Source organism: Budorcas taxicolor, chromosome 2 (genome assembly GCF_023091745.1).
Source record: "Budorcas taxicolor isolate Tak-1 chromosome 2, Takin1.1, whole genome shotgun sequence".
In the NCBI taxonomy this organism is placed as follows: Eukaryota; Metazoa; Chordata; class Mammalia; order Artiodactyla; family Bovidae; genus Budorcas; species Budorcas taxicolor.
In genome coordinates, this window is record NC_068911.1 from 2140772 (window position 1) to 2166057 (window position 25286).

Below are 25286 nucleotides of genomic sequence, written 5' to 3' on the forward strand. Positions count from 1 at the left end.
TTGTAATCGCCTCAGCATCCAGCGGGTTTCGACCACACCTGCATTGCTCCACCAGCCACAAGACATCTGAAACAGAAACAGGGCGGTGAGATTGGGGTGGGGCTGAGGGTGCAGGAGCTCAGATCATTCAGGGAGGTTCGTGTGTCCGTTCTCCTGAATTTCCTTGTTACCTGCAAAGATGGTGAGTTGAATTTGCAATTCTGATACCTCTATCCTCCCCGCCTCTACCCTCTTGATGTTCATAAGAATTCAGCACCCAGAAGTAGTCAGAATCTCCCAGCTGCTCTAACAGGGGCAGTTGACATTTTCTGGACCAATCCACAGTTACTTCTATCTTCTTTCTGTTGCAACACAGGTTATGAAAGCAGAAATAGTCATGGTATGGACGACGTGATTAAAACATGGACACTATGGCAAGCCCAAGGATGAACACTAAATCCTCTGCACAGGAGTCCTGAAGGTGGGTCTCAGCCAACAATGTTGCTGTAGGGAAAGATGATCAGCTGGGGTCCAGCAGCTTGAAGAAGCTCGAGGACCAGAAGACGGGGAGATGAAAGTCTCAATGGACTGGAGCAAGGCATCTCCAGGCCGGAGCTGGTCTGCTCACAGATCCCTCATAGTGGGTGCCCTTCCAGCCAAGAAGGTCACTGGGGTGCAGTAGAGCTCCGCCTCTGGAGCCCCAAACGTGGCTCCCCATTCCAGCTCCGCCACTTCGGCAGCTTCTGTCCTCGGCGAGTTGGTCGACTTCCCTGAGCCTCTGCTACCCTATGTGTGAATGAGCAGGTAAATATATGAAGGTGATAGCTGCTCAGTTCAGTTCAGCTCAGTTCAGTCGCTCAGTCGTGTCCGACTCTTTGTGACCCCATGAATCGCAGCACGCCCGGCCTCCCTGTCCATCACCAACTCCCGGAGTTCACTCAGACTCACGTCCATCGAGTCCGTGATGCCATCTAGCCATCTCATCCTCGGTCGTCCCCTTCTGCTGCCCCCAATCCCTCCTAGCATCAGAGTCTTTTCCAATGAGTCAACTCTTCGCATCAGGTGGCCAAAGTACTGGAGCTTCAGCTTCAGCATCATTCCTTCCAAAGAAATCCCAGGGCTGATCTCCTTCAGAATGGACTGGTTGGATCTCCTTGCAGTCCAAGGGACTCTCAAGAGTCTTCTCCAACACCACAGTTCAAAAGCATCAATTCTTCGGCGCTCAGCCTTCTTCACAGTCCAACTCTCACATCCATACATGACCACAGGAAAAACCGTAGCCTTGACTAGACGGACCTTAGTCGGCAAAGTAATGTCTCTACTTTTGAATATGCTATCTAGGTTGGTCATAACTTTTCTTCCAAGGAGTAAGCGTCTTTTAATCTCATGGCTGCAGTCACCATCTGCAGTGATTTTAGAGCCCCAAAATATAAAGTCTGACACTGTTTCCACTGTTTCCCCAGCTATTTCCCATGAAGAGATGGGACCAGATGCCATGATCTTCGTTTTCTGAATGTTGAGCTTTAAGCCAACTTTTTCACTCTCCTCTTTCACTTTCATCAGGAGGCTCTCTAGCTCCTCTTCACTTTCTGCCTGCTCAGTCCTGTCTGACTCCGCAGCCCCGTGGACTGCAGCCCGCCAGGCTCCTCTGTCCGTGGGATTCTCCAGGCAGGAATACTGGAGTGGGCTGCCATGCCCTCCTCCAGGGGATCTTCCTGACCCAGGATGGCACCTGGGTCTCCTGCACTGCAGGCAGATTCTTTACCAGCTGAGCCAGGAGGGAAGCCCAGATGAGGAGGTAACTATGTAGCTATTTCAGAGAAGGTGAGTAAAAGTGTGGGCTGCTAATGTAAGAACTGGTTTTTCTTGTAACTGAGGTGAACCTATGGAAGATAAAATCACCCTTGTTAAAGGGCATGCTTCTGTGGGACTCAGCGCATTCACTATGTTGTGCAACCAGCTCTTCTATCTGGTTTCAACACCTTCCAGTTCCCCAGAAGGGGGCCTGCTCCCATTCTGAATTTGCTCCTCCTCACAACCCACTAGGAAGGAAGGTCCTAATCTCAGCTCCAGGTCCAGTCAGCCGAGACCCTCGCCCTGTTCCTAAGCCTGAGTCCCTCACACCCACCCAGCAACCATGCTGCTCTGCTCACCATCCCAAGAAGGCTTTATCAGTGTGAGATTCTGGTTCCTGGGCCCCTGAACATCTACTCAGTTCAAACAGACCTTTACCAACACCCCCTGGGACCAAGCCTGGGTAATTCGTGGGGAAATTCTCTACAATTCACAACAGCTTTATCCTGGCAAAGGTTCTGAGAAGTTTGCCTGTAATTAAACATTTAAAACTGTGTCCCATTCCTCTCTGACCAGAGACCCTTTAATCTTATCAAAGGGGCACCCAGGCCCTCCCTGCGGGCCCCCATTTCAGGGGATACATTGGGAATCGCTGGCCTTGTGGAAAAACATCAGTTGAGTGCCTCCAAATGCAGGTCCTCTGGATAAACTATTTCATCTCCCTCATGCATCACTTCTTCATAACTAGCAAGATCTTGGCTGCAGGGAAATTACATTTTAAAAGTTTTTTTAATGGAGGTATAATTTATATGTAAGACAAGATGCCTCCTTTCAAGTGTTGAGTTTTGGGAGCTTTAACAAGTGCATTTGGTCAGGTAACCACCTCCAACACTCGATACAGAACAATTCTAACGCCCCCGGCACTTCCTGATGGCCCCTCGCAGCTGCCCCTCTTCTGACCCCAGGCTCTACACAGTGCCTGTCGCTTTAGCCTTGCCTTTTCAGAGTGTCATCTAAATGGACTCACACCGTAGGCTTCTTTTGCTCAGCACGAAGTACCTGAGGTCGTGCGTGTGTCTGTAGACGCGTTGGTCCTTTCATTGCTGACTCACATTCCAGCGTGAGGAACTGAGCCCCAGTTTGTCTGTTCACCTGCCCGTCAAAGGTATGGGGGTCGTTCCCAGTTTGGGACAATGATGAGTAAAGCCACAAAAAGACACTCGCATACAGTTTTTGGACAAATGTAAGCCTTCATTTTTCTTAGGTAAATACCTAGGAGTGGGGTTTGCTGGGTTGTATGGTAGATTCGTGTTTAACTTTTTAAGAAACCGCCAAACTGGTTTTCAAAGCAGTTGAGCCATTTTGCATTCCCACCAGCAACGCAGGGGAGTTCCAGCTGCTCTGCATCCTGGCCAGCATGCAGTATTGTAACATTTAAAAATTTGCTTTAATCACTCTAATAGATACATAACAGGAAGTAGCATTTTAAGCCAGCTTACTCTGTAATTTTTGATAAATTCTGGTACGGGCTAAATTGTGTCCCTCTCACCCACTCCAGTCCTCTTGCCTGGAAAATCCCACGGGCGGAGGAGCCTGGTGGGCTGCAGTCCATGGGGTCTCCAAGAGTCGGACACGACTGAGCAACTTCACTTTCACTTTTCACTTTCATGCATTGGAGAAGGAAATGGCAACCCACTCCAGTGTTCTTGCCTGGAGAATCCCAGGGACGGGGAGCCTGGTGGGCTGCCGTCTATGGGGTCGTACAGAGTTGGACACAACTGAAGTGACTTAGCAGCAGCAGCAGCAACAAAGATACCTAAAAGTCCTAACTAACCCCTCGTATCTAGAAGAAGTCTAGTTAAAATTAAGTCATTAGGGTGGCGCTAATTCAATGTGACTGTCCTTATTAAAAGGGGAAATTTAAGTGCAGAGACTGACACACACAGAGGGAAGTTAATGTGAAGAGACACAGAGAAGACAGCATCTATAAGGCAAGGAATTCACCCTGTCGACATCTTGATCTCCGACTTCCAGCTTTCAGGCCAAGAGAGATGAAATCTCTGTTTTCTTTTAAGTCGCCCAGTCTGTGGTGCTTTGTTATGGCAACCACAGGAAGCTAACACAGATGAGACAGAGGTGACATCTCTGTTTTGAACCCTGTTGATAAAATGACCCGTCACCTCCTGACTGCAGAAATGCAACAGAACCAGGTTCTCTGCATCTCCCCGAGTGCTCCCCGCTTGCCTGGCTGGTGCCTGCCTCCTGGAGGAAGCCTTCTTCCAGAGGGTAGGATGAAGGGAAATGGAGGGTGTGCAGAGACCCCTGCTTTGAGAGATGAGCTGAGAAGGGGCTAGCTGCAGGAGTAGAAGTCTCAGTCTGGTTTTTGTTTTTCAAACAGGGCAGGCCTGGGCTTTCCTGGTGGCTCAGTGGTAAAGAATCCTCCTGCCAAAGCAGGAGACACCGGTTCCACCTCCCATCTGGGAAGATCCCACATGCCGCCGAGCCACTAAGCCGGTAAGCCACCACTCAGGGGCTTATAGCCCGTGCTCTAGAGTCCAGGGGCCGCAACTACTGAGCCCACCGTGCTGCACCCACTGAAGTCCTCTGCCCTAGAGCCAGGGCTCCACAGCTCAAGAAGCCACTGCAGTGACAAGCCCACGCACGGCATTGAAGAGTAGCGCCCCCCTCGACCGCGGCCAGGGAAACCCTCACAGCAAGAAGATCCGGCACAGCCAAAAATAAACAAATAAATAATATGTAAATAAGATAACTTCCTGTCTCCTTCACTCCCCCGCCTCCAGGGCCCAGCAGCAGGACCCCCCCCCCCCCCCGCCGGGTGACTGAATGAGACATGGCTTCATCAGAAGGCAACTCATTCACCGGAGGAACCATGAACGGACCGCAGGGGTCTTGGGGACAGACAGTGGAAACGGTTGCACGAAATAGCGATGCACTTACTGCCGCGTGGTACACTAAACATGGTTAGAGGCAACATGTCATGTGTATTTCTACCTCAATTAAAAGAAAGCAAAACAGTAAGAAGCACGAGGGGAGTGCAGATGATGCGTCAGGCACCTCGCTCAGCACCATACATCTGAGTCTCGTTAGCTCCCTGCAGGACGAAGTCGCCGCCCTACTGATACACTTGGAGACAATCACAGACAGAGGTTCAGTGCCTTGCTCAAGGCCACATAGGGCCTGGCGTAAGCATGCTCTGCAGGCAGTCGCTGCTCGCGAGCCGGCCCCGGAGACAGCAGGTGCTGGCCCGGTGTACCCGAGCGGCTGCAGCTGCGCGCGGGCCTCCAGCGCCCGGCCGCACAGGATTGGCTGCTGGGAAGGGGGCGGGGCTCCCGGCGGCCGGGGGCGGGGTCGCTCCGAGCCGTAAATACTGCGCCACATGGCAGGGGCTGGGGAGGCCCGGGGGCGGCGCGGAAGGCGCAGGCGCGTGGCGTGGGGGTGCGACTCGGCCTCCCCGGCCCCTCCGCGGCCGTGACTTCTCGCGAGAGGAGGGGCCGGGGGCGGGGCCGGGGGCGGGGCGGCCTCGGGAGGCGCCGCCGGTCGCCCGGCGTCGGAGGCGCGAGCTGCGGCGCGAGGTGAGGTGATGCGGGGGGACGTGAGGGGCGCGCGAGGTGAGGCGAGCGGCGAGCTGAGGGGTGCAGGGCGAGGTGAGGCGAGCGGCGCGGGAGCGGGGCGGCGCCGGCGCAGCCCCGGGCCGAGCCCCCGCGCCGTCGCTGCGTGACCTTGGCCGGGCTCGCACCGTCTCTGAGCCCCCGTCCTGCGGGCGTGAGGGAGACCTGCACCGGGCGCTGGGGCTCGCGGCCGGGCCGCTCCCGCCGTCGGGGCTGGTCCCCGCCCGTTTTGGCCGCCGCGCGTCGAGCCTGCAGGGGGCCGGCGGCGGCGGCGGCGGCGGCCGGGGGCTCTGGGCTTCCCCCTCGGGCTGGTCGGGAGCGTGGAGCGGGAGCAGGCGCTCGGGGCTCCGGCGCGGGGCCGGGCGGCCCCGGGCGCACGCGTCGCCCCACCAGCCTCTTGCAGAGGGGCCCCGCCCGGTGCCCTGGGCCGCCCGAGGCCGCGGGCATTCCCCCGTCCCGCTGACCGCCGGCCTGAACTGCAGCCGTGGCCGAGGCGGGCGCGCCCTGGAAGAGCACCACTCAGATGAGCCTTTGCTCCAGAAACAGCGCGAGGAAGCCATGTATGAGTCGCGAACAGTAGGACTTACATCTTCCACTTGGGCTCGCAGCCACCAAGACATCTCCGGCGAGCCTTTGGCTGGAGCCGAGGTTCCGTCTGGCGCGGAGCACAACAAGCCATAGTGTTGCTGTGATTATTGAATTATTTATTTTATGATTCGACGCCGGAGAGACTCGGGAGACCCAGGATGAATGAGAAAGTGGGTTGGGGGAGAGTCGATGCAAGCGCCTCTCTAAGGAGACTGTCCCCTAATGTGTGGGTCCAGGCAGGGGGCAGCTGAGAAACAGCTCAGTTTGTCCTCACCTGCCCCCAAACCAGGACACAGTCTAGCCCTTCTCTGTGAACATCTGGTGTTGGGAATGTGAGACAGGGCTGGTGTCAGGGTGAAAAAGGAGATACTAGGAAGATTTTCTTAAAACTGAAGTATAATTGATGTAGCATTGTGTAAGTTTAAGATGTGCAGAGTGTTGATTTGATACACTTGTACATTGCAACACTACCACCTAAGTGTCAGCTAACACCTAGGAGATTGTTACCTGAAGGTAGCACTGCTGAGAATTTAGAGAGTGCCTGCATGGAAATGCATGGGTGTTTCGCTTTCGTGCCAGATGGTTTATAGGACTTTGGGCTGGTGTTTTCAAGCCAGCAGTGCTGTTCGCTGTCACTCAGTGTGCACCTACTTCATCATCTGAGCAAACAGTGAGCCTCTCATCCTTTGTAAGATGCCAAGTAGGGCTAGAAGCTAGTAATATGGTTAGCCTGACTATAATACCCTGTGATTAGTGTTGTCATCTAGGTGTTTACAAAGTGCGAAGAAAGAGGGAGCAGCTAACGTCGTTGTTAGGTGTTGCAGAAGTTTTCCGTAGTGGAGGTGACATGAGTTGGGCCTTGAGAGATGAGTGAAGTTTGGGGAGAACATTCCAGGGTGTGTGGAAATGAGAAAGTGAATGGAATGTTTGAGGGGAGGGAGCAGTGCGTCCCTGTGTTGATTGGAGGATGGGGTTTGAGGATTGAAATGCAAGCTAAGGCCAGAAAGAGGTTTCTGATCTAAGGGTCTTGAATGCTTTGCCAGGGAGCTTGAACTTTATCCTCTTGGTGAGGGGTAGTCAAGGTTTGGGGTGGAATGTGAAAGGTGTGTTTTAGAGAGTAATCCTTGTGAGAACAGAGGCATGGGTCCAGGGTATCAGGAGATGGAGACTGAATTGGGTACAGTTATAGGGGGTGTGGGTCAGGACAGTGGCTGAGAAGGAAGGGCATCGGCCTGAAAGAAGCAGGAGAGTCCACAGTGCTACTGCGCTCCGGGGGATGTGGTGAGAGGGAAAGGAAAAAGGCGGGAGGAGCCAGGATGTCTCACGTGGGTGCTGAGGAGGGCTGGTGCCTGAGCGAGGGAGTGCTCGAGCAAATGTAGAGGAGGGAGGGGCTAAGATGCATTTGATTCTTAGAAACTTACAGTATTTGTGGGCCATCCTGGGTGAGAAGTACTCTTGGAGAGAAAGAATGTGCCCTGGGAGGGAATCCTGGGGAATGCCAGCAGGAAAGGGGTCGATGGCAGAAGAGGAGCACGTTGGATGGTTGACAGAGGAAATGTAGCTTCCGGGCATTACTGCATAGTCACTAAGGCTAGTGAGTGGCTCTCATCCAGAAAGGTCTCAGGTTGAAGTGCCATTCCTGGATAAGAGAAACAGGATATTGATAATACTGAAACAAATGCTGCTAGTTTGTACTTTTTTTAAACTAACATCTTCAGTTTCCATTTTTAGATTTTCTCTTTTTTTTCAGAGAGGAGTGGCTCTTTTCACAGTACTTAGTGGGAATGTGGCTGCAGCCAAGCTCATTGTTCACCAGTCATTTGCCAGCAGATGTGCTTAATGATAACTGACTCAGTAACTCGGCACTTCCTGTACTTAACCAAGGTGGTGGTTTCTGTCGCTGCTTAGAGACCTGAGTTTCAGAGAGGAATAGGAAACGCTGGGTGCAGTTGAATGGGGGAGAAGGGGTGGACTGCTGCACAGAACACAAGAGGATGAAGTAAATGGAGCCTGCGTGGCTCCCAGAATACTGTCAATTGGTACTTCTCCAGGCAAGAGAATGGAAGGATCTCGGGGGAAAGTGCGTAGCCTGAGAAAGGATCTAAAAATAATGACGGTAAGGTCCACAGTAAGGAGGCCCAATCGGATCACTCACTAACGAAGCTCATAGTTAATAATAATAACTCCCTTCTAGAGTCCAAAGCTTCCGGGTTCTTTTAATCCCCTTCCCCTTAAATAGGACTGGGTAACCAGGGACAAGTGACGAAACCTCTGATTGGGAAGATAGAGACCGTAACATACACTTGGAAGCAGCAGAGAGTATGCCGGAAGAAAACTTAAAAAGCATGCTGTCGCTGACACACACACGGAGACGGAAAAGATTGCATCAGCAGACAAGAACAAGATGCTCTCTTTTTATGTATCTTATTGGAGTATAGTTGCTTTACAGTGTTGTGTTTCTGCTGTACAGCAAAGTGAGTCAGCCACACTCATACATATATCCCCTCTTTCCTTGGATTTCCTTTCCATTTAGGAAAAGGTCACCACAGAGGATTGAGGATTTTTTTTCTTTTAAAGGAGCATTCAGAAATCCAAAAAGATGACTCGTGTATAAATACAGTGGAAGAAATAAAAAACTCAGTAGGTGAAGAAGAAGTTGACAGCTCAGGAAATAGAACAACAACAAAGAGATGGAAAATGAGAGAAAAAAGAAAATTAAATGATCAGATTGGGCAGTTTACATAGTGAGAGTTTCAGCAAGAAATAAAATGGGATAAAATCATCCACAAAAGTATAAGGTAAATCCTAAAACCAAAACTTCCTCCTTTGAAGGGGCCCACTGAGTGACCAGCACCACAGATGAAAACGCAGGTATCTGTCCCTCACCTCGTCTGTTCAGTTCCCAGTTTGGATATTCAGAGTGTGGGGAGCAAGTTTGTGTAGACTAATACTGAATTTCTGGTAGTGACTAGTGAGAGTTTGGAAGCAAGGAGTTTATTGGAATGTGCACCCAAAGGTGATGTGTTTCAGAATCTCCATGGTGAGAGTTCACATGGAGAGAGAGCCATGCATGCTCTCTCCAAGGCACACTGCTGTGAAATTTCAGAACTCTGGACTAAGAAGATTGTGTTAGCTTCTAGAGAAAGAGCAAAGGCCACCAGCGGGTTATCACAGCATGGAGCAGAATGGCTTGGGAACCATCTATAGGAGCATTGGAAGCTAGGAGGCAAGAGAGCATTGCTTTCAAAATTCTGAAGGAAAATGTTTTACCTTGAATTCTAAAATCAGGCAAAGAAGGGTAGAATAAAGATATTTTCACACTTGCTCCAAAAAATTGTCTCTCATGACTGGCAAGCGTACTTTCCCAGAATAAGGTGGGGAATCTGGAAAGTCAGAACTAGAAGAGACAGAATTATCCTCAGAGGAAAGGTGAAAAGACTCTGCTGGGTAGGTGGAGAAGCTGGGATGCCAGCCAAACCAGGCACTGGGTAGGGAGGGCAGGTATCTCATGACTTGAGCCTCGATGTTTCCTCAAAGGGGTTTTTCGGGGAAGATGAAAGACAGAGTCCCTGGTGCTCTGAAGCATCTGGAGAGGAGATTTCGACAGTTGGCGGAGTTGGGGCTGTAGCAGTGAGGAGTACATAGAAAACAAAGCAAACGAAGGCAGGAGGCGATTAACAAGTTCCGGGGAAAAGAAGCCATGGTGCAGGAAAGAAGAATAATTATGGTGTACTGCAAGGCTTTGCTGTGAACAGCCTTTGGGGAACGGGAATAATTTATGTAAACATTGAATATCGCTCTCATTAAAATGATGATATGCCTGTCTGGGGGAGGCGTGGAGATGAGCGTGGCATGGTTGTTTGAAGGGCTGGTGGAGGAAAGAAAGACTACACTTCTGCCTGCCGCGTGCCACTATTTGGGGAAATCAGTGGATGACGCCCCAGCTGAACTATTCGGTTATCGCCCAGGGCAATTACTTAGAGGCAGGTGGCAACACGGAAAGAGACCGCTAAGAATGAGGGAGGGGCTTCCCTGACAGTCCAATGATTAAGACTCTGTGCTTCCGCTGCAGGGGTACGGGTTTGATCCCTGGCCGAGGAACCGTGATAGCACATGCCACATGGCCAAAAACAAATAAGAATGGGGGAGAAAGAGGGAGACGGGCAACAGGAAAGAGCGACTGGGGGCTGTGTGTATAGTTAACTCTGGCGATGATGTCATCCTTTAACATACATACATAACGTTGATCAAAATAAAGACAAAGCGGTAAGCTTCCTGCTCTAATGAAAGAAGAGGCCAGACGCTTGGTGTTCTGTGTGCAGCTGGATCACTCACCAGGCTCTTTCTTATGGGGAGAGTTTACTTTTTATTTCCTCTCCATTATTGTTACTGTTCTCAGTGTCCTGTCTCTTGGCTGTGGTCACATATCAGAGACTTGGTGCTTTCTTTAGCTTTTTTCTTTTAACTTGTTAAGGAATTTTATTCATGGGGTTCTTGTGGCAAGAATACTGGAGTGGTTTGCCATTCCCTCCTCCAGTGGGTCACGTTTTGGCAGAAACTCTTCGCTATCACCTGTCCATCTTGGGTGGACTTGCACAGCATGGCTTGTTGCTTCATTGAGTTATGCAAGCCCCTTCGCCATGACGAGGCTGTGATCCATGAATCTGAGCAAACTCCGGGAGATAGTGAAGGACAGGCAAGCCTGGCATGCTGCAGTCAACAGTCAGATAGCACTTAGCGACTGAAAACAACAAAAGGAATTTAAAATACATCCAGAAGTAGAAATGATAATATTATTAGCTCTTCTTTACTTATCACTGAGTTTCAGAAATTATGAAATCAGGGTCAGTCATGTTTATCTATTTTTGCTAGCATAAGAACTCTTTATTGAGCACCTATTGTATTCCTAGCACTGTTCATAGCCTTGAGGCTACAACTATGACAAACTTTGAAGGGTCAAGTACCTCCCTTTTAAAGTTTATATTCTAGTACAGATAGACAGTAAGCAAAATACTAGTGACTATTTAACATTCAGTTCAGTTCAGTCCCTCAGTTATGTCCGACTCCTTGTGACCCCATGAATCGCAGCACGCCAGGCCTCCCTGTCCATCACCAACTCCCGGAGTCCACCCAGACCCATGTCCATCGAGTCGGTGGTGCCATCCAACCATCTCATCCTCTGTCATCCCCTTCTCCTCCTGGCCTCAATCTTTCCCAGCATCAGGGTCTTCAAATGAGACAGCTCTTCCCATCAGGTGGCCAAAGGATTGGAGTTTCAGCTTCAACATCAGTCCTTCCAGTGAACGCCCACGACTGATCTCCTTCAGAATGGACTGGTTGGACCTCCTTGCAGTCCAAGGGACTCTCAAGAGTCTTCTCCAACACCACAGTTCAAAAGCATCAATTCTTTGGTGCTCAGCCTTCTTCACAGTCCAACCTCACATCCATACATGACCACGGGAAAAACCACAGCCTTGAGTAGACGGACCTTTGTTGGCAAAGTAATGTCTCTGCTTTTGAATATGCTGTCTAGGTTGGTCATAACTTTTCTTCCAAGGAGTAAGCGTCTTTTAATTTCATGGCTGCAGTCACCATCTGCAGTGATTTTGGAGCCCAAAAAAATAAAGTCAGCCACTGTTTCCACAGTTTCCCCATCTATTTGCCATGAAGTGATGGGACCAGATGCCATGATCTTAGTTTTCTGAATGTTGAACTTTAAGCCAACTTTTTCACTCTCCTCTTTCACTTTAATCAAGAGGCTCTTTAGTTCCTCTTCACTTTCTGCCATAAGGGTGGTGTCATCTGCATATCTGAGGTTATTGATATTTCTCCCAGCAATCTTGATTCCAGCTTGTGCTTCCTCCAGCCCAGCGTTTCTCATGATGTCCTCTGCATATAAGTTAAATAAGCAGGGTAACAATAGACAGCCTTGACGTACTCCTTTTCCTATTTGGAACCAGTCTGTTAACAGTTCCATGTCCAGTTGTAACTGTTGCCTCCTGACCTGCATACAGGTTTCTCAAGAGGAAGGTCAGGTGGTCTGGTATGCCGATCTCTTTCAGAATTTTCTACAGTTTATTGCGATCCACACAGTCAAAGGCTTTGGCATAGTCAATAAAGCAGAAATAGATGTTTTCCTGGAACTTTCTTGCTTTTTCCATGATCCAGCGGATGTTGACAATTTGTTCTCTGGTTCCTCTGCCTTTTCTAAAACCAGCTTGAACATCAGGAAGTTCACGGTTCACATATTGCTGAAGCCTGGCTTGGAGAATTTTGAGCATTACTTTTCAAGCATGTGAGATGAGTGCAATTGTGTGGTAGTTTGAGCATTCTTTGGCATTGCCTTTCTTTGGGATTAGAATGAAAACTGACCTTTTCCAGTCCTGTGGCCACTGCTGAGTTTTCCAAATTTGCTGGCATATTGAGTGCAGCACTTTCATAGCATCGTCTTTCAAGATTTGAAATAGCTCAACTGGAATTCCATCACCTCCACTAGCTTTGTTCGTAGTGATGCTTTCTAAGGCCCACTTGACTTCACATTCCAGGATGTCTGTCTCTAGGTGAGTGATCACATCATCATGATTATCTGGGTCGTGAAGATCTTTTTTGTACAGTTCTCCTGTGTATTCTTGATACCGTATTAAGAATGTCACTTTAATATCACCTCTTCTTACTATCATATTCTTCTGTTAGGTCCAGACCATTTCTGTCCTTTATTGAGCCCATCTTTGCATGAAACGTTACCTTGGTATCTCTAGTTTTCTTGAGATCTCTAGTCTTTCCCATTCTATTGTTTTCCTCTATTTCTTTGCATTGATCGCTGAGGAAGGCTTTCTTATCTCTCCTTGCTCTTCTTTGGAACTCTGCATTCAGATGGGTATATCTTTCCTTTCCCCGTTTGCTTTTTGCTTCCCTTCTTTTCACAGCTATTTGTAAGGCCTCCTCAGACAGCCATTTTGCTTTTTTGGATTTCTTTTTCTTGGGGATGGTCTTGATCCCTGTCTCCTGTACAGCGTCACGAACCTCATTCCGTAGTTCATCAGGCACTCTATCTATCAGATCTAGGCCCTTAAATCTATTTCTCACTTGCACTGTATAGTCATAAGGGATTTGATTTAGGTCATACCTGAATGGCCTAGTGGTTTTCTCTACTGTCTTCAATTTCAGTCTGATTGTGGCAATAAGGAGTTCGTGATCCGAGCCACAGTCAGCTCCTGGTCTTGTTTTTACTGACTGTATAGAGCTTCTCCATCTTTGGCTGCAAAGGTTATAATCAGTCTGATTTTGGTGTTGACCATCTGGTGATGTCCTTGTGTAGAGTCTTCTCTTGTGTTGTTGGAAGAGGGTGTTTGCTACGACCAGTGGGTTCTCTTGGCAGAACTCTATTAGCCTTTGCCCTGCTTCATTCGGTACTCCAAGGCCCAATTTGCCTGTTACTCCAGGTGTTTCTTGACTTCTGCTTTTGCATTCCAGTCCCCTATAATGAAAAGGACATCTATTTTGGGTGTTAGTTCTAGAAGGTCTTATAGGTCTTCATAGAACTGCTCAGCTTCTTCAGCGTTACTGGTCGGGGCATAGACTTGGATTACCGTGATATAGTTTGCCTTGGAAATGAAGAGATTATATTTAATATTCAGTTCAGTTCAGTCACTCAGTCGTGTCCGACTCTTTGCAACCCCATGAATCGCAGCACGCCAGGCCTCCCTGTCCATCACCAACTCCCAGAGTTCACTCAAACTCATGTCCATCGAGTCGGTGATGCCATCCAGCCATCTCATCCTCTGTGTCCCCTTCTCCTCCTGCCTCTAATCCCTCCCAGCATCAGGGTCTTTGACAATGAGTCAACTCTTTGCATGAAAAGATATTAAGAAGATATTAAGAAGAGGTGGCAAGAATACACAGAACAACTGTACAAAAAAGACCTTCACGACCCAGAGTGGCCAAAGTATTGGAGTTTCAGCTTCAACATCAGTCCTTCCAATGAACGCCCACGACTGATCTCCTTTAGGATGGACTGGTTGGATCTCCTTGCAGTCCAAGGGACTCTCAAGAGTCTTCTCCAACACCACAGTTCAAAAGCATCAATCCTTCGGCCCTCAGCTTTCTTCACAGTCCAACTCTCACATCCATACATGACCCCTGGAAAAACCATAGCCTTGACTAGACGGATCTTTGTTGGCAAAGTAATGTCTCTGCTTTTGAATATGCTGTCTAGGTTGGTCATAACTTTCCTTCCAAGGAGTAAGCATCTTTTAATTTCATGTTAGGCGATGACAAAGGACACAGAGAAGAAGCAGGGATGCAGGACGGGCTGGCAGGGTGGGGAGTGATCAGGGAAGCCCTTGCTGATGAGGTGAGTGCTGAGGTGAGCCACAGGATTCCCGGGTGTGAGCCGTCCAGGCAGTGGGAGCCTGGTTGGTGCCGGTGGTGGACAGCGAGGAGGCCATTGTGGCTCGAGTAGGGCCATTGACGGGGAGTGAAAGGCATGTGAGTGGGAGCCCAGTCCTGTAGGGCTTGTCGTGGGCCATCGTAAGGACTGGAAATGGGAAGACATTGGGCCCCAGTGATTGAGAGTTTGAGCGGAGCCATGGCGTGATCTGCCTTTTGGCAGAATAACCATGGCTACATTATATGAACACGAGAGCAGAGGCGGGGAGACCAGGTCAGAGCCTGTGGCAGTAACGCAGGTGAGAACTGGCTGAGAAAGGTTAGGGTCTGCGTATATTAAGAAGGTAAAGCCCTTAATCAGGTTTTTCAGCTAATCGTAGTAAAATTTATTATCTATTTTCCCTTGAAATAATTTCTTTGAATTGACTTAGCTCTGGGAAATGAGTTATTGTTTGGATTCCAGAGTCCAATACCTTGCACCAAGTGTTTGAGTCCTGTGAGGAATATAGAAGAAATAGTAGACATGATGCCCATCTCCCAAAAACCTGAAATCTAATTTGGGAATATGGGGCCAGAGAGCCTACCTTAATGTCCTGGCTACTTGGGAGGCTCTCCCTGGGCTCAAACACCAGGTGTGAAGACACCATGTCAACAGGCGGCCGTCTGTGCTGTGGCCAGCTCTCTGGGAAGTTTATTTCAAAGGCCAAGTTTGGCTCAGTGTTGGTTCAGGTCTTCCGGGATGAATATCAACCTATGGTTCTCATCAATGTGACCATTTATTACTTATCTTTATTTGGATACATTGTCGGATTTAGTTCTCAGGGTTAACTGAATACAAGTGAAGTAATTTTACAAGCAAATAAACCCCCAGTGCTGGTGGCATGAAGTGAAAATATACCTTTCAGTAGGGTTTTAATCCAGCACCAGAGCATCAGTTGCAGGGCTGGGCGATCGAGGGTGCAGAGGGCAAATGTCAATTTCACTAACACACTTTGCCGATTTCTGTCGACTGCAGTGATGAGAACCACGGAGTTATTCGCCTTAGGTAGCGTCTGCAAAGCTGGATAAGAAGTAGATAGTTTCCTGTCTCTTTGTCAGTAGCATAAATAAATAAAATTTGAAACATTCTTGGACTTCTTAATGAAGGTCATGTCATTTGATTTAAGGCCCAGAATTTGGTTATTTGGACAAGGAGAAGCGAATTCTCTCAGAAATAAAGGTAATAAAAATTTGAGTGCCTAGAAAAACCAACCAATTCCACATTAAATATTTCCTGAGAGGCTGGTAGAGTGTAATAGTTGAGAATGTAGGCTCTGAAATCAGTTGTCAAATGTCAACTCTGAGCAGTGGTAGCTGTTCACACTTGGGCAACTTGCCTGGCTATTTTGCCCTAACTCTACCAAAATTGTTGTGAGGATTAAATAACTTAAGATATGCAGACCTTATATCAGCACTTTGGAAAGCGTATTAGCTACTGTTGTTTTTATTATAAAAGTAATTAAAATCATTCATTCTTATTTGACTGCTAATAACTGGATATTGATAGATAGCATGACTAATAATAAAAATGTTATATTTGAGAGCCATATGAAACAGAAAGATAAATAGGGCCAGTGGTATAGTCTAAAGAACATGCTTTACTATTTTACAAAACATTTAGCTGATATTTTCTCGTTTTCATCCTCTCAGTAGCTCTGGTTAGCAGAAAGACCGTGATTATTCTTGTTTTATAGGTAAAGAAGTAAAACTCAGACTTAAAGAAATATCCCAGGCCACTCAGCAGAGACTGGACTGGGCCTCAGAATTCTTGTCCTTTTCTTCCCAATGTCTAATGTGTGTGTGGTACTTCAGTGCTGGTGTTTGTATCCTGTATGGTAGAAGTAAGTGACAGCTGGTTAGTCACATAGAGTTCATGCTGAAAAGTTTTAACTCTTGGAGATTGAATTAATAAGACTGCTCACATTTTTTCCCCTTGCAGTCAAATGCATTGAGGTATAATTTACATGCAATAAAACGCACGCATTTCAAGTGTGAACTTCGTGACAGATAAGCCTGTGCAACCATGCTTACAGACAAGGGCGTAGGCCGCTTCCCTCACCCACATTTGCTGTCCCGTGGCGGTTGGCGATTTCTGTTGCTGATTTTGCCTCTTATAAACTTGGTAGTGAAATCGTGCGGCACGTGCTCTTTCGTGTCTGAGCTCTCTTGCTTAGTGTAGTATCTGCGGGATCCATCTGGGTGGTTGCGTGTATGGATGTGTGAGTCGGTGGCTCATTCTTTGATCGTTGAGTGGTTTTTCTGCTAAACGAGCACACCAGTTTGTTGATTCATTCACCCGTTGGTGGACCTCGGGGTTGTTTTCAGTTTGTAGTAATTTTGAGTAAAGCTACAGTGAACATTCTTGTACAGAGCTTTGTGTGGACAGCAATTTCATTCATGGATAGTGTCTTTGGTGTTCTCGAAAAGGCATCGCCGTATGCAAGGTCATTTAAAGGTCCAGGAGCTTTAACCGTGTTGTACTTTACATTCAGGTCTACTGTCCGTTTTGAGTTAACTTTTGTGAGGGGTGTAAGGTCTGTGTCTGGATTCTTTTTTGTAACGTGTGGGTGTCCAGGTGCTCCAGCACCGTCTGTTGCAGGCTGTCTTTTCCATTGTTCTGCCTTTGCTCCTTTGCTAACAGTGAGTCGACGGTATGGGGCCTGTCTCTGGGTCCCTCCTGTCCCGCTGGCCTAGTTCTCTGCTCTTTGCCGGCACTACCCCGTTCTGATTACTGCAGCTTTGTGGTGAGTCCTGAAGTCTCACAGCATCAGTCTCCCAGCTCTGTTCTTCCCCTTCAGTATTGTGTTGGCTACTTGGGGTCTTTTGCCTCCACGCATAAACTTTAGAAAGAGTTTGTTGATGTCCACAAAGAACTTGCTGGGATTTTGGTTCTGATTAATCTGTCGATGGAGCTGGGAAGAACTGACACCTTGACAATATTGAGTCTTCCTATCCTTAGCAGTTTGCACATGGAATATCTCTTCATTTATTTAGTTCTGCTGATGATTTCATTCATCAGAATTTTTCAGTTTTCCTCATAGAGATCTTATACATATTAAATTTATACGTAACTATTCTATTTTGGTTATTTTGGGAAGGTGCTAATAAATGGAATTGTGTTTTTAATTTCAAATTCCACTTGTTCATTGCTGATATGTAGGAAAATGGTTAACTTTTGTATATTAACCTTGTGCCCCACAAACTTGCTCTAATCACTTGAGCCCGTAAGATTTTATAATGGAAAAATGATCATCTAAGAGTCATATGTCGTATTTTGATGGTCAGTTTGATTCCTCTTTAAACAGAAACCCTAAGCTTTATTCTAGAACATCTGCTGTCATGGATCTTATAGAACCCTCCAGGAAGTGAAAAATCTGCTTGATATTTTTAAATACAATCTTTTGACTTTTTGAATGTCTCAGCATTAAAAAAAAAAAAAAACTGGTCTGTATGCAAAAAAAGCTGATATCAGTTTTTTTTCATAATAACCAAAAAAGAGAACTAACTCCAAAGTTCGTCAGTTGGTAAATGGATAAACAGATAGTGGTTTATCCATATAGCAGGTACCGTTCGGCCGTGACACAAGTAACATCCTAGACAAGTCTCAAAAGCATCTTGTTAAAGGAAGGAAGCCAAGTACAAGCTCTTGCTTCCTGTGTAATTCCATTTCTGTGACATTCTGGAACAGGCAGGGCTACGGGGCAGGTAACAGATTGGCAGCTGCCTGGGGCTGGATGTTGGGGAGGGTGCGGGAACTTTGGGGGATGATGGGAACGTTCTGTGTCTTCAACACAGTGTTCATTTGCCCAGACTAACCAGACTGTGCAGTTTAAAAGAGTGCGTTTTATTGTGTATAAATCATACCTCAGTAAACTTCACTTGGGAAAAAAAGCAGAGGTGCTAATGTGATTTAATCAGGAAAGAACAGTCTTTTAAACAAATGGGGTGCTGGAACTGCAGGATATCTGTAGGGGAGAAAAAGACTCTCAGCTTCTCCCTATGGAATACTTGTATTGGGTATTCTATACTGGCTGAGATTCTCTGCATTTAACATTCCTTTCCACAACAGATCCATTAATTTCCGTTTATTACCACTCACTGTTTAATTCTCACTGGTTTGATCATTTGTATCTATAATATGTAGTAAATACACAAACACACACAGACCCACAAACCCCAGTCCAAATGACAAAATAAACATTCATATATTAGTGAGGGCTCTCCAGAGAAACAGAACCCCAGGAAGCGGTGTGTGTGTGTGTCTGCGTGTGTGTTTATCCCAAGGAGTTGCCTCCATGAAACTCGGCATGGAGGCTGAGAAGTTCGGATCCAGGGAGCCGCTGGTGGGTCCCAGTCCGAGTCTGAAGACCTGAGAACCAGGAGCCCAGTGGTGTGGGTCCCAGTGCTCGGCCGAGTCTGAAGGCCGGAAACCAGCGCTCCAGCTCAAAGACAGTCGGGTGGAGACAGGGAATTCTCTGCCCTTGCCCGTTCGTTCCACTCAGGCTTGCAACAACGTGGGTGAGGCTAACCTAGGCTGGCGAGGACCCTCTGCTTTCCTCAGCCTACCGATTCGAGCCCGAACCCCATCCAGAATCACCCTCACAGACACGCAGAGTGTGGGACCGACTGCCTGCACGGCCGGAGCTCAGTCAGGTTGACGTGTGAAATTAGCACACACCACTGGCCCTTGCTGCACTGCTCTGCCATTAAATTGTGGGAAATGCCCTTACACGCGGCTGACTGTGGGTCTGGCCACGTGGCCCTCGCTTTCAGTGTGTTGGGGTGACACGCTCCTGAGTGTGAGGGAGGTCGGCCCTCAGCTCTGTGTCACAGACCTCCCCATCTTCCTGGACTCCCGTCTGTCGTTGGCACAACGGCTCCTTCAGACAAGCCGCCGTAGGTGGGCAGCCACCTTGCCGGGGGTGCTTGCCTCCAGGGGTGGCCACGTCTGCTCTGGCATCATACCCTGCCCTGTGTGAGCAGAAATGCCCCACAGCCCCCCTTGGGCCCAGAAACTCTCTGCCTAGCCACAGTGTTCTGCTTTAGGAGAAAGCCAGCCCTCCAGAGATGAAACCTGGGGCTCAGCCCTGCTGTGGGCTCTGTTGCTGGAGGCAGAAGCTCGGCACTGACGGGGCCTCTCCTCTGTGAAGGCTCTTCTTGCTCTGCTGCTTCAAAACGGGCGGGCGTTTTGCTGACTGCTCTTCGAAATCCTGGGAGATTTATGTTCAGAAATAAGGCCCTTATTTTATGAATCAGAAATTACTTTATGAGGTCACTGTTGTTCCCTGACATGTTTTTGAAGCAGTCTCTGGTTCTCAGCGGGCTTCCCCAGCAGCTCAGCAAATCCTCCTGTAATGCAGGAGATACAGGAGGTGCGGGTTTGATCCCTGGGTCAGGAAGATGCCCTGGAGGAGGGCATGGCAACCTACTCCAGTATTCTTGCCAGGAGAGTCCCATGGGCAGAAGAGCCTGGCAGACTACAGTCCACGGGGTCACACAGAGTCGGACGCGACTGAAGTGTCTGAGCACACACGTCGGTTCTCAGCCTGGTTTTCCCCGTCATTCTGCTCTCTCGCCCAGAGGACGGGGATGTGTTACCTGGGTTATCCTGCTTGAGCCGCCCAGGCTGCTGGGCCAGAAGTTCCCAGATGTCCCGCTGCCTTCTGAGGAACCAAGCTTGCTGCCGCCAGCGCCTTGTGAGCCCCTGCCCTGTTCACACCTTTGCTCTCTCGTCATGGCTCCGAGACGCTGTGTTCTCGGGCTCCGAGCGTGTGTGAAGGCAGCTGCGGTCCTTCTCCCGGAGCCCTGCTCTCACAGGCCATTCCGTGCGCGCAGCCCGTCGGGTTTCCCCCACTCCTGCTCTCGTGGCTTGTTTGAGGTTAGAGATGACAGCACAGAGGATTGCCCTTGTTCCTTGATGTTAAAAATGGACCGTGGCCTCGGGGTCATGGATCAGCGCTGCCTCTCTTGGTGTGTAGGCACGCGTCCCCGTGGCGTAGAAGGGCTGGAAGGGGCCGTGACGTGGCAGGACACCGGGGCGAGACAAGGCTCCTGGACCAGTCTCCCCAGTGAGTGACAGACGCAGCGTTTCTGCTGTCCCAAGGGGAAGACCTGTTCTGTTTTTGTGCAATAACCCCCAATTATAAATTTTTAAAACTTTGGTGTTTTCTTCATAAACAGATTGCAGGTAGAGTCACCTGTGGAGCTTTTGCACAGGTTGTATAGTAACTTGTGGCTCCCGCAGCAGGCTCCGAGGTTAGCCTCTGACAGTTCTCGACCATACTTAGGCCTTGCTTTAGTTTGTACCCACTGTCCGACATTTGCCTTATTCATGCATTACCTCTTGGAAACTCCTCCCAAGTCGATCGTTACAGCTCTAATTCATTTTTCTTCCTCCAGTGTCTTCCTTGCGGTAAAATATGCATAGCATGAAAGTACCACCTTGGCCACGTTTCAGGGCGCAGTCAGTGGCATGAGCACGCTCACCCTTGGCCACGTTTCAGGGCGCAGTCAGTGGCATGAGCACGCTCACCCTTGGCCACGTTTCAGGGCGCAGTCAGTGGCATGAGCACGCTCACGCTCCCATGCAGCCGTCACCACCATCCGTCGTGAGAACTCATGTCCTCGCCCCAGACTCAGACTCTGTACCCACCGAGCACTGACTCGCCACCCCTCCCCAGCCCCTGGCACGGGCTCTTCTGCTTTCTGTCTCTATGAATCTGAGCCCTTTAGGAACCTCATGTTAGTGGAAATAACAGTATTTGTCTTTTTTGTGACTGTGATCGTGTCTTTTCCTGGTGATTATTAATAAAGAGAGTCAGAGTTTGTAAGAGACGCTGTAGACACTGGCATTTATTAATGTACATATACTACTTCTTGGTTGAAAAATAAGGCATTTAGGTCGTCAGGCCAGGTGGCTCTTTGTATCATAAACATGCGGCCGATCTGTGGCCACAAGATGTGACCGTGGCTCCGCATCACCTCTGCTCTGTTTGTTGGTCTTAGTATTAAAAGTGAAAACTGGTCTCTTAAATCACCTGACATCTTAAGTTACTTTTTCCCTTTGCTGCTTTCTCAGCCTGTAGCAAACTTTTTTTTTTTTTTTAATATGGTTTCATCTTCATCTTTATAAACTGTTCACCCTGGCACGTCCTTGGGAAGGGAAGGTCTTGAAATCTTCAGTGACATGGGCACTTGTGATCTAGTTTAAAGTTAGGTTGTAAAAGTGTGTGATTATAACCGTTGCCATTAAAAGGGTATTGAAAGCTATTGCAGCGTGGCTGCTTCTTGTTTCACTCACACCCACTCGAAGGGAGCCAGCTGAAGTTGCAGCAACGGTTGTGAAAGAGACAGCTGGATATCTCACCAGCAGTCTTGCTTCAGGATTTTTGTGGTGTGCCCATTACCTGTGTAATGTGTAATAATTACATGTTGTTGTTCAGTCACCAAGTTGTGTCCAACTCTTTGCGACCCCATGGGCTGAAGCACGCCAGGCCCCCCTGTCCTTCGCTGTTTCCCAGAGCTCACTCAAACTCCTGTCCATCGAGTCGGTGATGCCATCCAACCATCTCATCCTGTGTCACCCCCTCCTCCTCCCGCCCTCAGTCTTTCCCAGCATCAGGGTCTTTTCCAGTGAGTCAGTTCTTCGTGTCAGGTGGCCAAAGTATTGGAGCTTCAGCTTCAGCATCAGTGCTTCTGATGAATATTCAGGGTTGATTTCCTTTAGGATTGACTGGTTGGATCTCCCTGCTGTCTAAGGGACTCTCGAGAGTCTTTTCCAGCACCGCAGTCTGCCAGCGTCTTTACCATGAGTATGTATCACTTTTCCATTAAAAAAAAAAAATTAAGGGTAGACAAAAGCTGCCAAGGTGCATAGAGATTGTCCTCAAGTTTCTGCCTAATGGAAATGTGTCGGATGCCAGGCGCACAGTGTACTACAGATGTAGACCTCAGAGGTGTGCGCCGGGAGCTGTCCCAGAGAGTGCTCAGCCCTCTCCTTTGGACTCACCAAGATGAGCTCCGTCCCTCTGCGCCCCGACGTCCGGCTTAGCAAGCAGCCCATTCTGGGTCCGGGCCCACGTATGGTTATTGGGCGCTCCTTCCATGGGCTTGACTCAGTTTCGGGTTTTCTCTTCTGGAGTTGCCCCCTCTGCCATGCGACAGCCCTCCACAGCGCTGAAGCCCCAGCACTCACGTGTCTTCCCTCCTGAGCAGCCCTGCTCCTGGTGGCCCCAGCGTCCGCCAGTGCTGTGGGGTGAAGGCTGAGCCCCAGCAGGAGCCTGCCCGGGTCACGTGCTCCCTCAGCCCACAGGGCCCGGCTCACGTGTGTGTTTGGATGGTGTGGACGCAGCAGAAGGGGCTTGGGGTGGGGCAGAGGGGTCACATCACGTGGGGAAGCTGACGCCCGCCCACCAGGCCCCCCACAAAGCTGAGCTCACCGAGGGTGAAGAGGCGGAGAAGCAGCCCCTCCTGTCCAGGCTGCAGGCTGGGAGAGGGCCTCAGTCGCTCACTTGGCCTCTGTTGTCTTCCAGCTTCCCCAGAGCGCGGCGTCCCACCTCTGCCCGAAGCTGAAGTGAGAGGGCCCAGGGAAAGGCCCCTGCATCCATGGACACGATGACCAAGAGCCGGCTCTTCCGCCTGTGGCTGGTCTTGGGGTCCGCCTTCATGATCCTCCTGATCATCGTGTACTGGGACAACATGGGCCCCGCCCACTTCAACCTGCACACGGCCCTCTCCAGGCCGCACGCGCTAAAGCCCTTCCCCAGCCCCAATTCAGCGCCTGGGGACGTCTTCACCTCCAGCCTTGAGACTTGGGAGAGCTTCGTCAGGGAGAAGCAGGGCCCCCTTTTGGGTAAGAGGGTGGAGCAGCCCTCCCTGCCGGCCTCCAGCAAGCCTGTGCTCGGCAACCTGGAGGAGAGCGTGCGGGGCTACGACTGGTCCAGCCATGCTGCCCAGCAGAGTCCGGACCCGGACGGGCGGCAGGCCGAGCGGAGGAGCGTGCTGAGGGAATTCTGCGCCAACGCCAGCTTCGTGTTCCCCACCAAGGAGCGCTCCTTCGACGACATCCCCAACTACGAGCTGAACCACCTCATCGTGGACGACCGGCACGGGGTCATCTACTGCTACGTGCCCAAGGTGGCCTGCACCAACTGGAAGCGGGTGATGATCGTCCTGAGCCAGAGCCTCTCGGGCCAGGGCGTGCCCTACCGCGATCCCCTGGACATCCCCCGGGAGTACGTGCACAACTCCAGCACCCACCTGACCTTCAACAAGTTCTGGCGTCGCTACGGGAAGTTCTCCAGGCACCTCATGAAGATCAAACTGAAGAAGTACACCAAGTTCCTGTTCGTGCGCGACCCCTTCGTCCGCCTCATCTCGGCTTTCCGCAGCAAGTTCGAGCTGGAGAACGAGGAGTTCTACCAGAAGTTCGCCGTGCCCATGCTGAAGAGGTACTCCAACCACACCAGCCTGCCCGCCTCCGTCAGCGAGGCCTTCAGCGCCGGCCTCAAGGTGTCCTTCGCCAACTTCATCCAGTACCTGCTGGACCCGCACACTGAGAAGCTGGCGCCCTTCAACGAGCACTGGCGGCAGGCGCACCGCCTCTGCCACCCCTGCCAGATCGACTACGACTTCGTGGGGAAGCTGGAGACCCTGGACCAGGACGCTGCCCAGCTGCTGCGGCTGCTCAAGGTGGACTCGCTGCTGCAGTTCCCCCCGAGCTACCGGAACAGGACCGCCAGCAGCTGGGAGGAAGGCTGGTTTGCCAAAATCCCCCTGGCCTGGAGGCAGCAGCTTTACAAACTGTACGAAGCAGATTTTGTTCTCTTCGGCTACCCCAAGCCCGAAAACCTGCTTAGAGACTGAAGGCACCGGGGGAGAGCCCGAACTCCAAACGGACAAGTGGTTCTGTCGTTCTTTGAACCTGAACGGAGGGCCTGTGGCACCGCGACCGTCTCCCAGAGGATGGAGCGCTGGCCTGCCACGTCTGTGTTTTCACGGCTTTGTCTTTCTCCTGGTGTGATGGGCCGCCGAGTTCCACGGTGCTCTGGTGATGAGCCCGCGGGAAACACCTGGATCTGGTCACGCCCACACTCCAGTCTGTAAAATGGCCTGTGGTTTTGCAGTCTAGACTTCCTGTGTACCCCTTCCCTGCATTCGCTGAGTACTGTGCTAATATTGTTTTTTAAGATTAATATATTCCAGATATTTAATATGGAGAATGGAGAAGGCAGTGGTGGAGTGAAAGGGGACGCCTGCTCCTGCCGCCTGCTCTCTGGCTCTTCCGGTGGGGCCGCACACTCACGAGGGGCCCCGAGCAGCGCCGTGGCCCGCGCTTGGGCTTCAGGGCCTCGATTTCAGGAAGGGAGGGCTCCTGGTTGTCGTCAGCAGGAAGGAGGGCCTTGGGTTTAAGATCAGGCCTTCCCGTGTGTGTGCAAGGGCAGCGCGTCCTCCAGAAGTGAAAGCTGTTTTAGTCGCCCAGTCCAACTCCTTGTGAGCTCACGGACTGTAGCCTGCCAGGCTCCTCTGTCAGGATTTTCCAGGCAGGAACACTGGAGTGGGTTGCCATTCCCTTCTCCACGGGAGCTTCCCTCCCCAGGGATCAAACCCGGGTCTCCTGCTTGGCGGGTGGGGAAGCTCTCTGATTAGGTGGTCCATGTGAAAAGGGAAGGCTGGGGCGTTTTCTTTGGGGAATTATTTCATCATGCATCGTCCGGAGGTGGTGCTGCTAATGAAGAAGACTGCTGGTTTGCACTTGTCCCTGCCTTTGCCTTAAGTACGTTAGATGAGAACCAAATGTCACCCCTCAGGCCTGCCCGAAACGATCCCACCTGGCTGTCCTGGTCAGCACCCGGAGGGCGTTTGCTCGCG

General features: G+C 50.0%; 1 protein-coding gene across 2 annotated transcripts; it reads left to right on the top strand.

Moving 5' to 3' along the window:
* The first annotated feature begins 5308 nt into the window (after positions 1–5308).
* CHST12 (carbohydrate sulfotransferase 12) lies at positions 5309–24630 on the top strand. 2 transcript variants are annotated; one of them, XM_052635542.1, is made up of 2 exons: positions 5309–5366; positions 22949–24630. In XM_052635542.1, the coding sequence occupies exon 2, from the start codon at positions 23022–23024 to the stop codon at positions 24279–24281; it is 1260 nt and encodes a 419-aa protein (XP_052491502.1). In that variant the 5' UTR covers positions 5309–5366; positions 22949–23021; the 3' UTR covers positions 24282–24630. The 2 variants fall into 2 exon arrangements, with proteins under 2 accessions (XP_052491502.1, XP_052491503.1); XM_052635543.1 differs by lacking the exon at positions 5309–5366 and adding an exon at positions 5387–5402.
* The last annotated feature ends 656 nt before the right edge of the window (positions 24631–25286 follow it).

Excerpts from the sequence above, each read along its gene's own strand:
- CHST12 (XM_052635542.1), top strand. The coding sequence starts at position 23,022 with ATGGACACGATGACCAAGAGCCGGCTCTTCCGCCTGTGGCTGGTCTTG.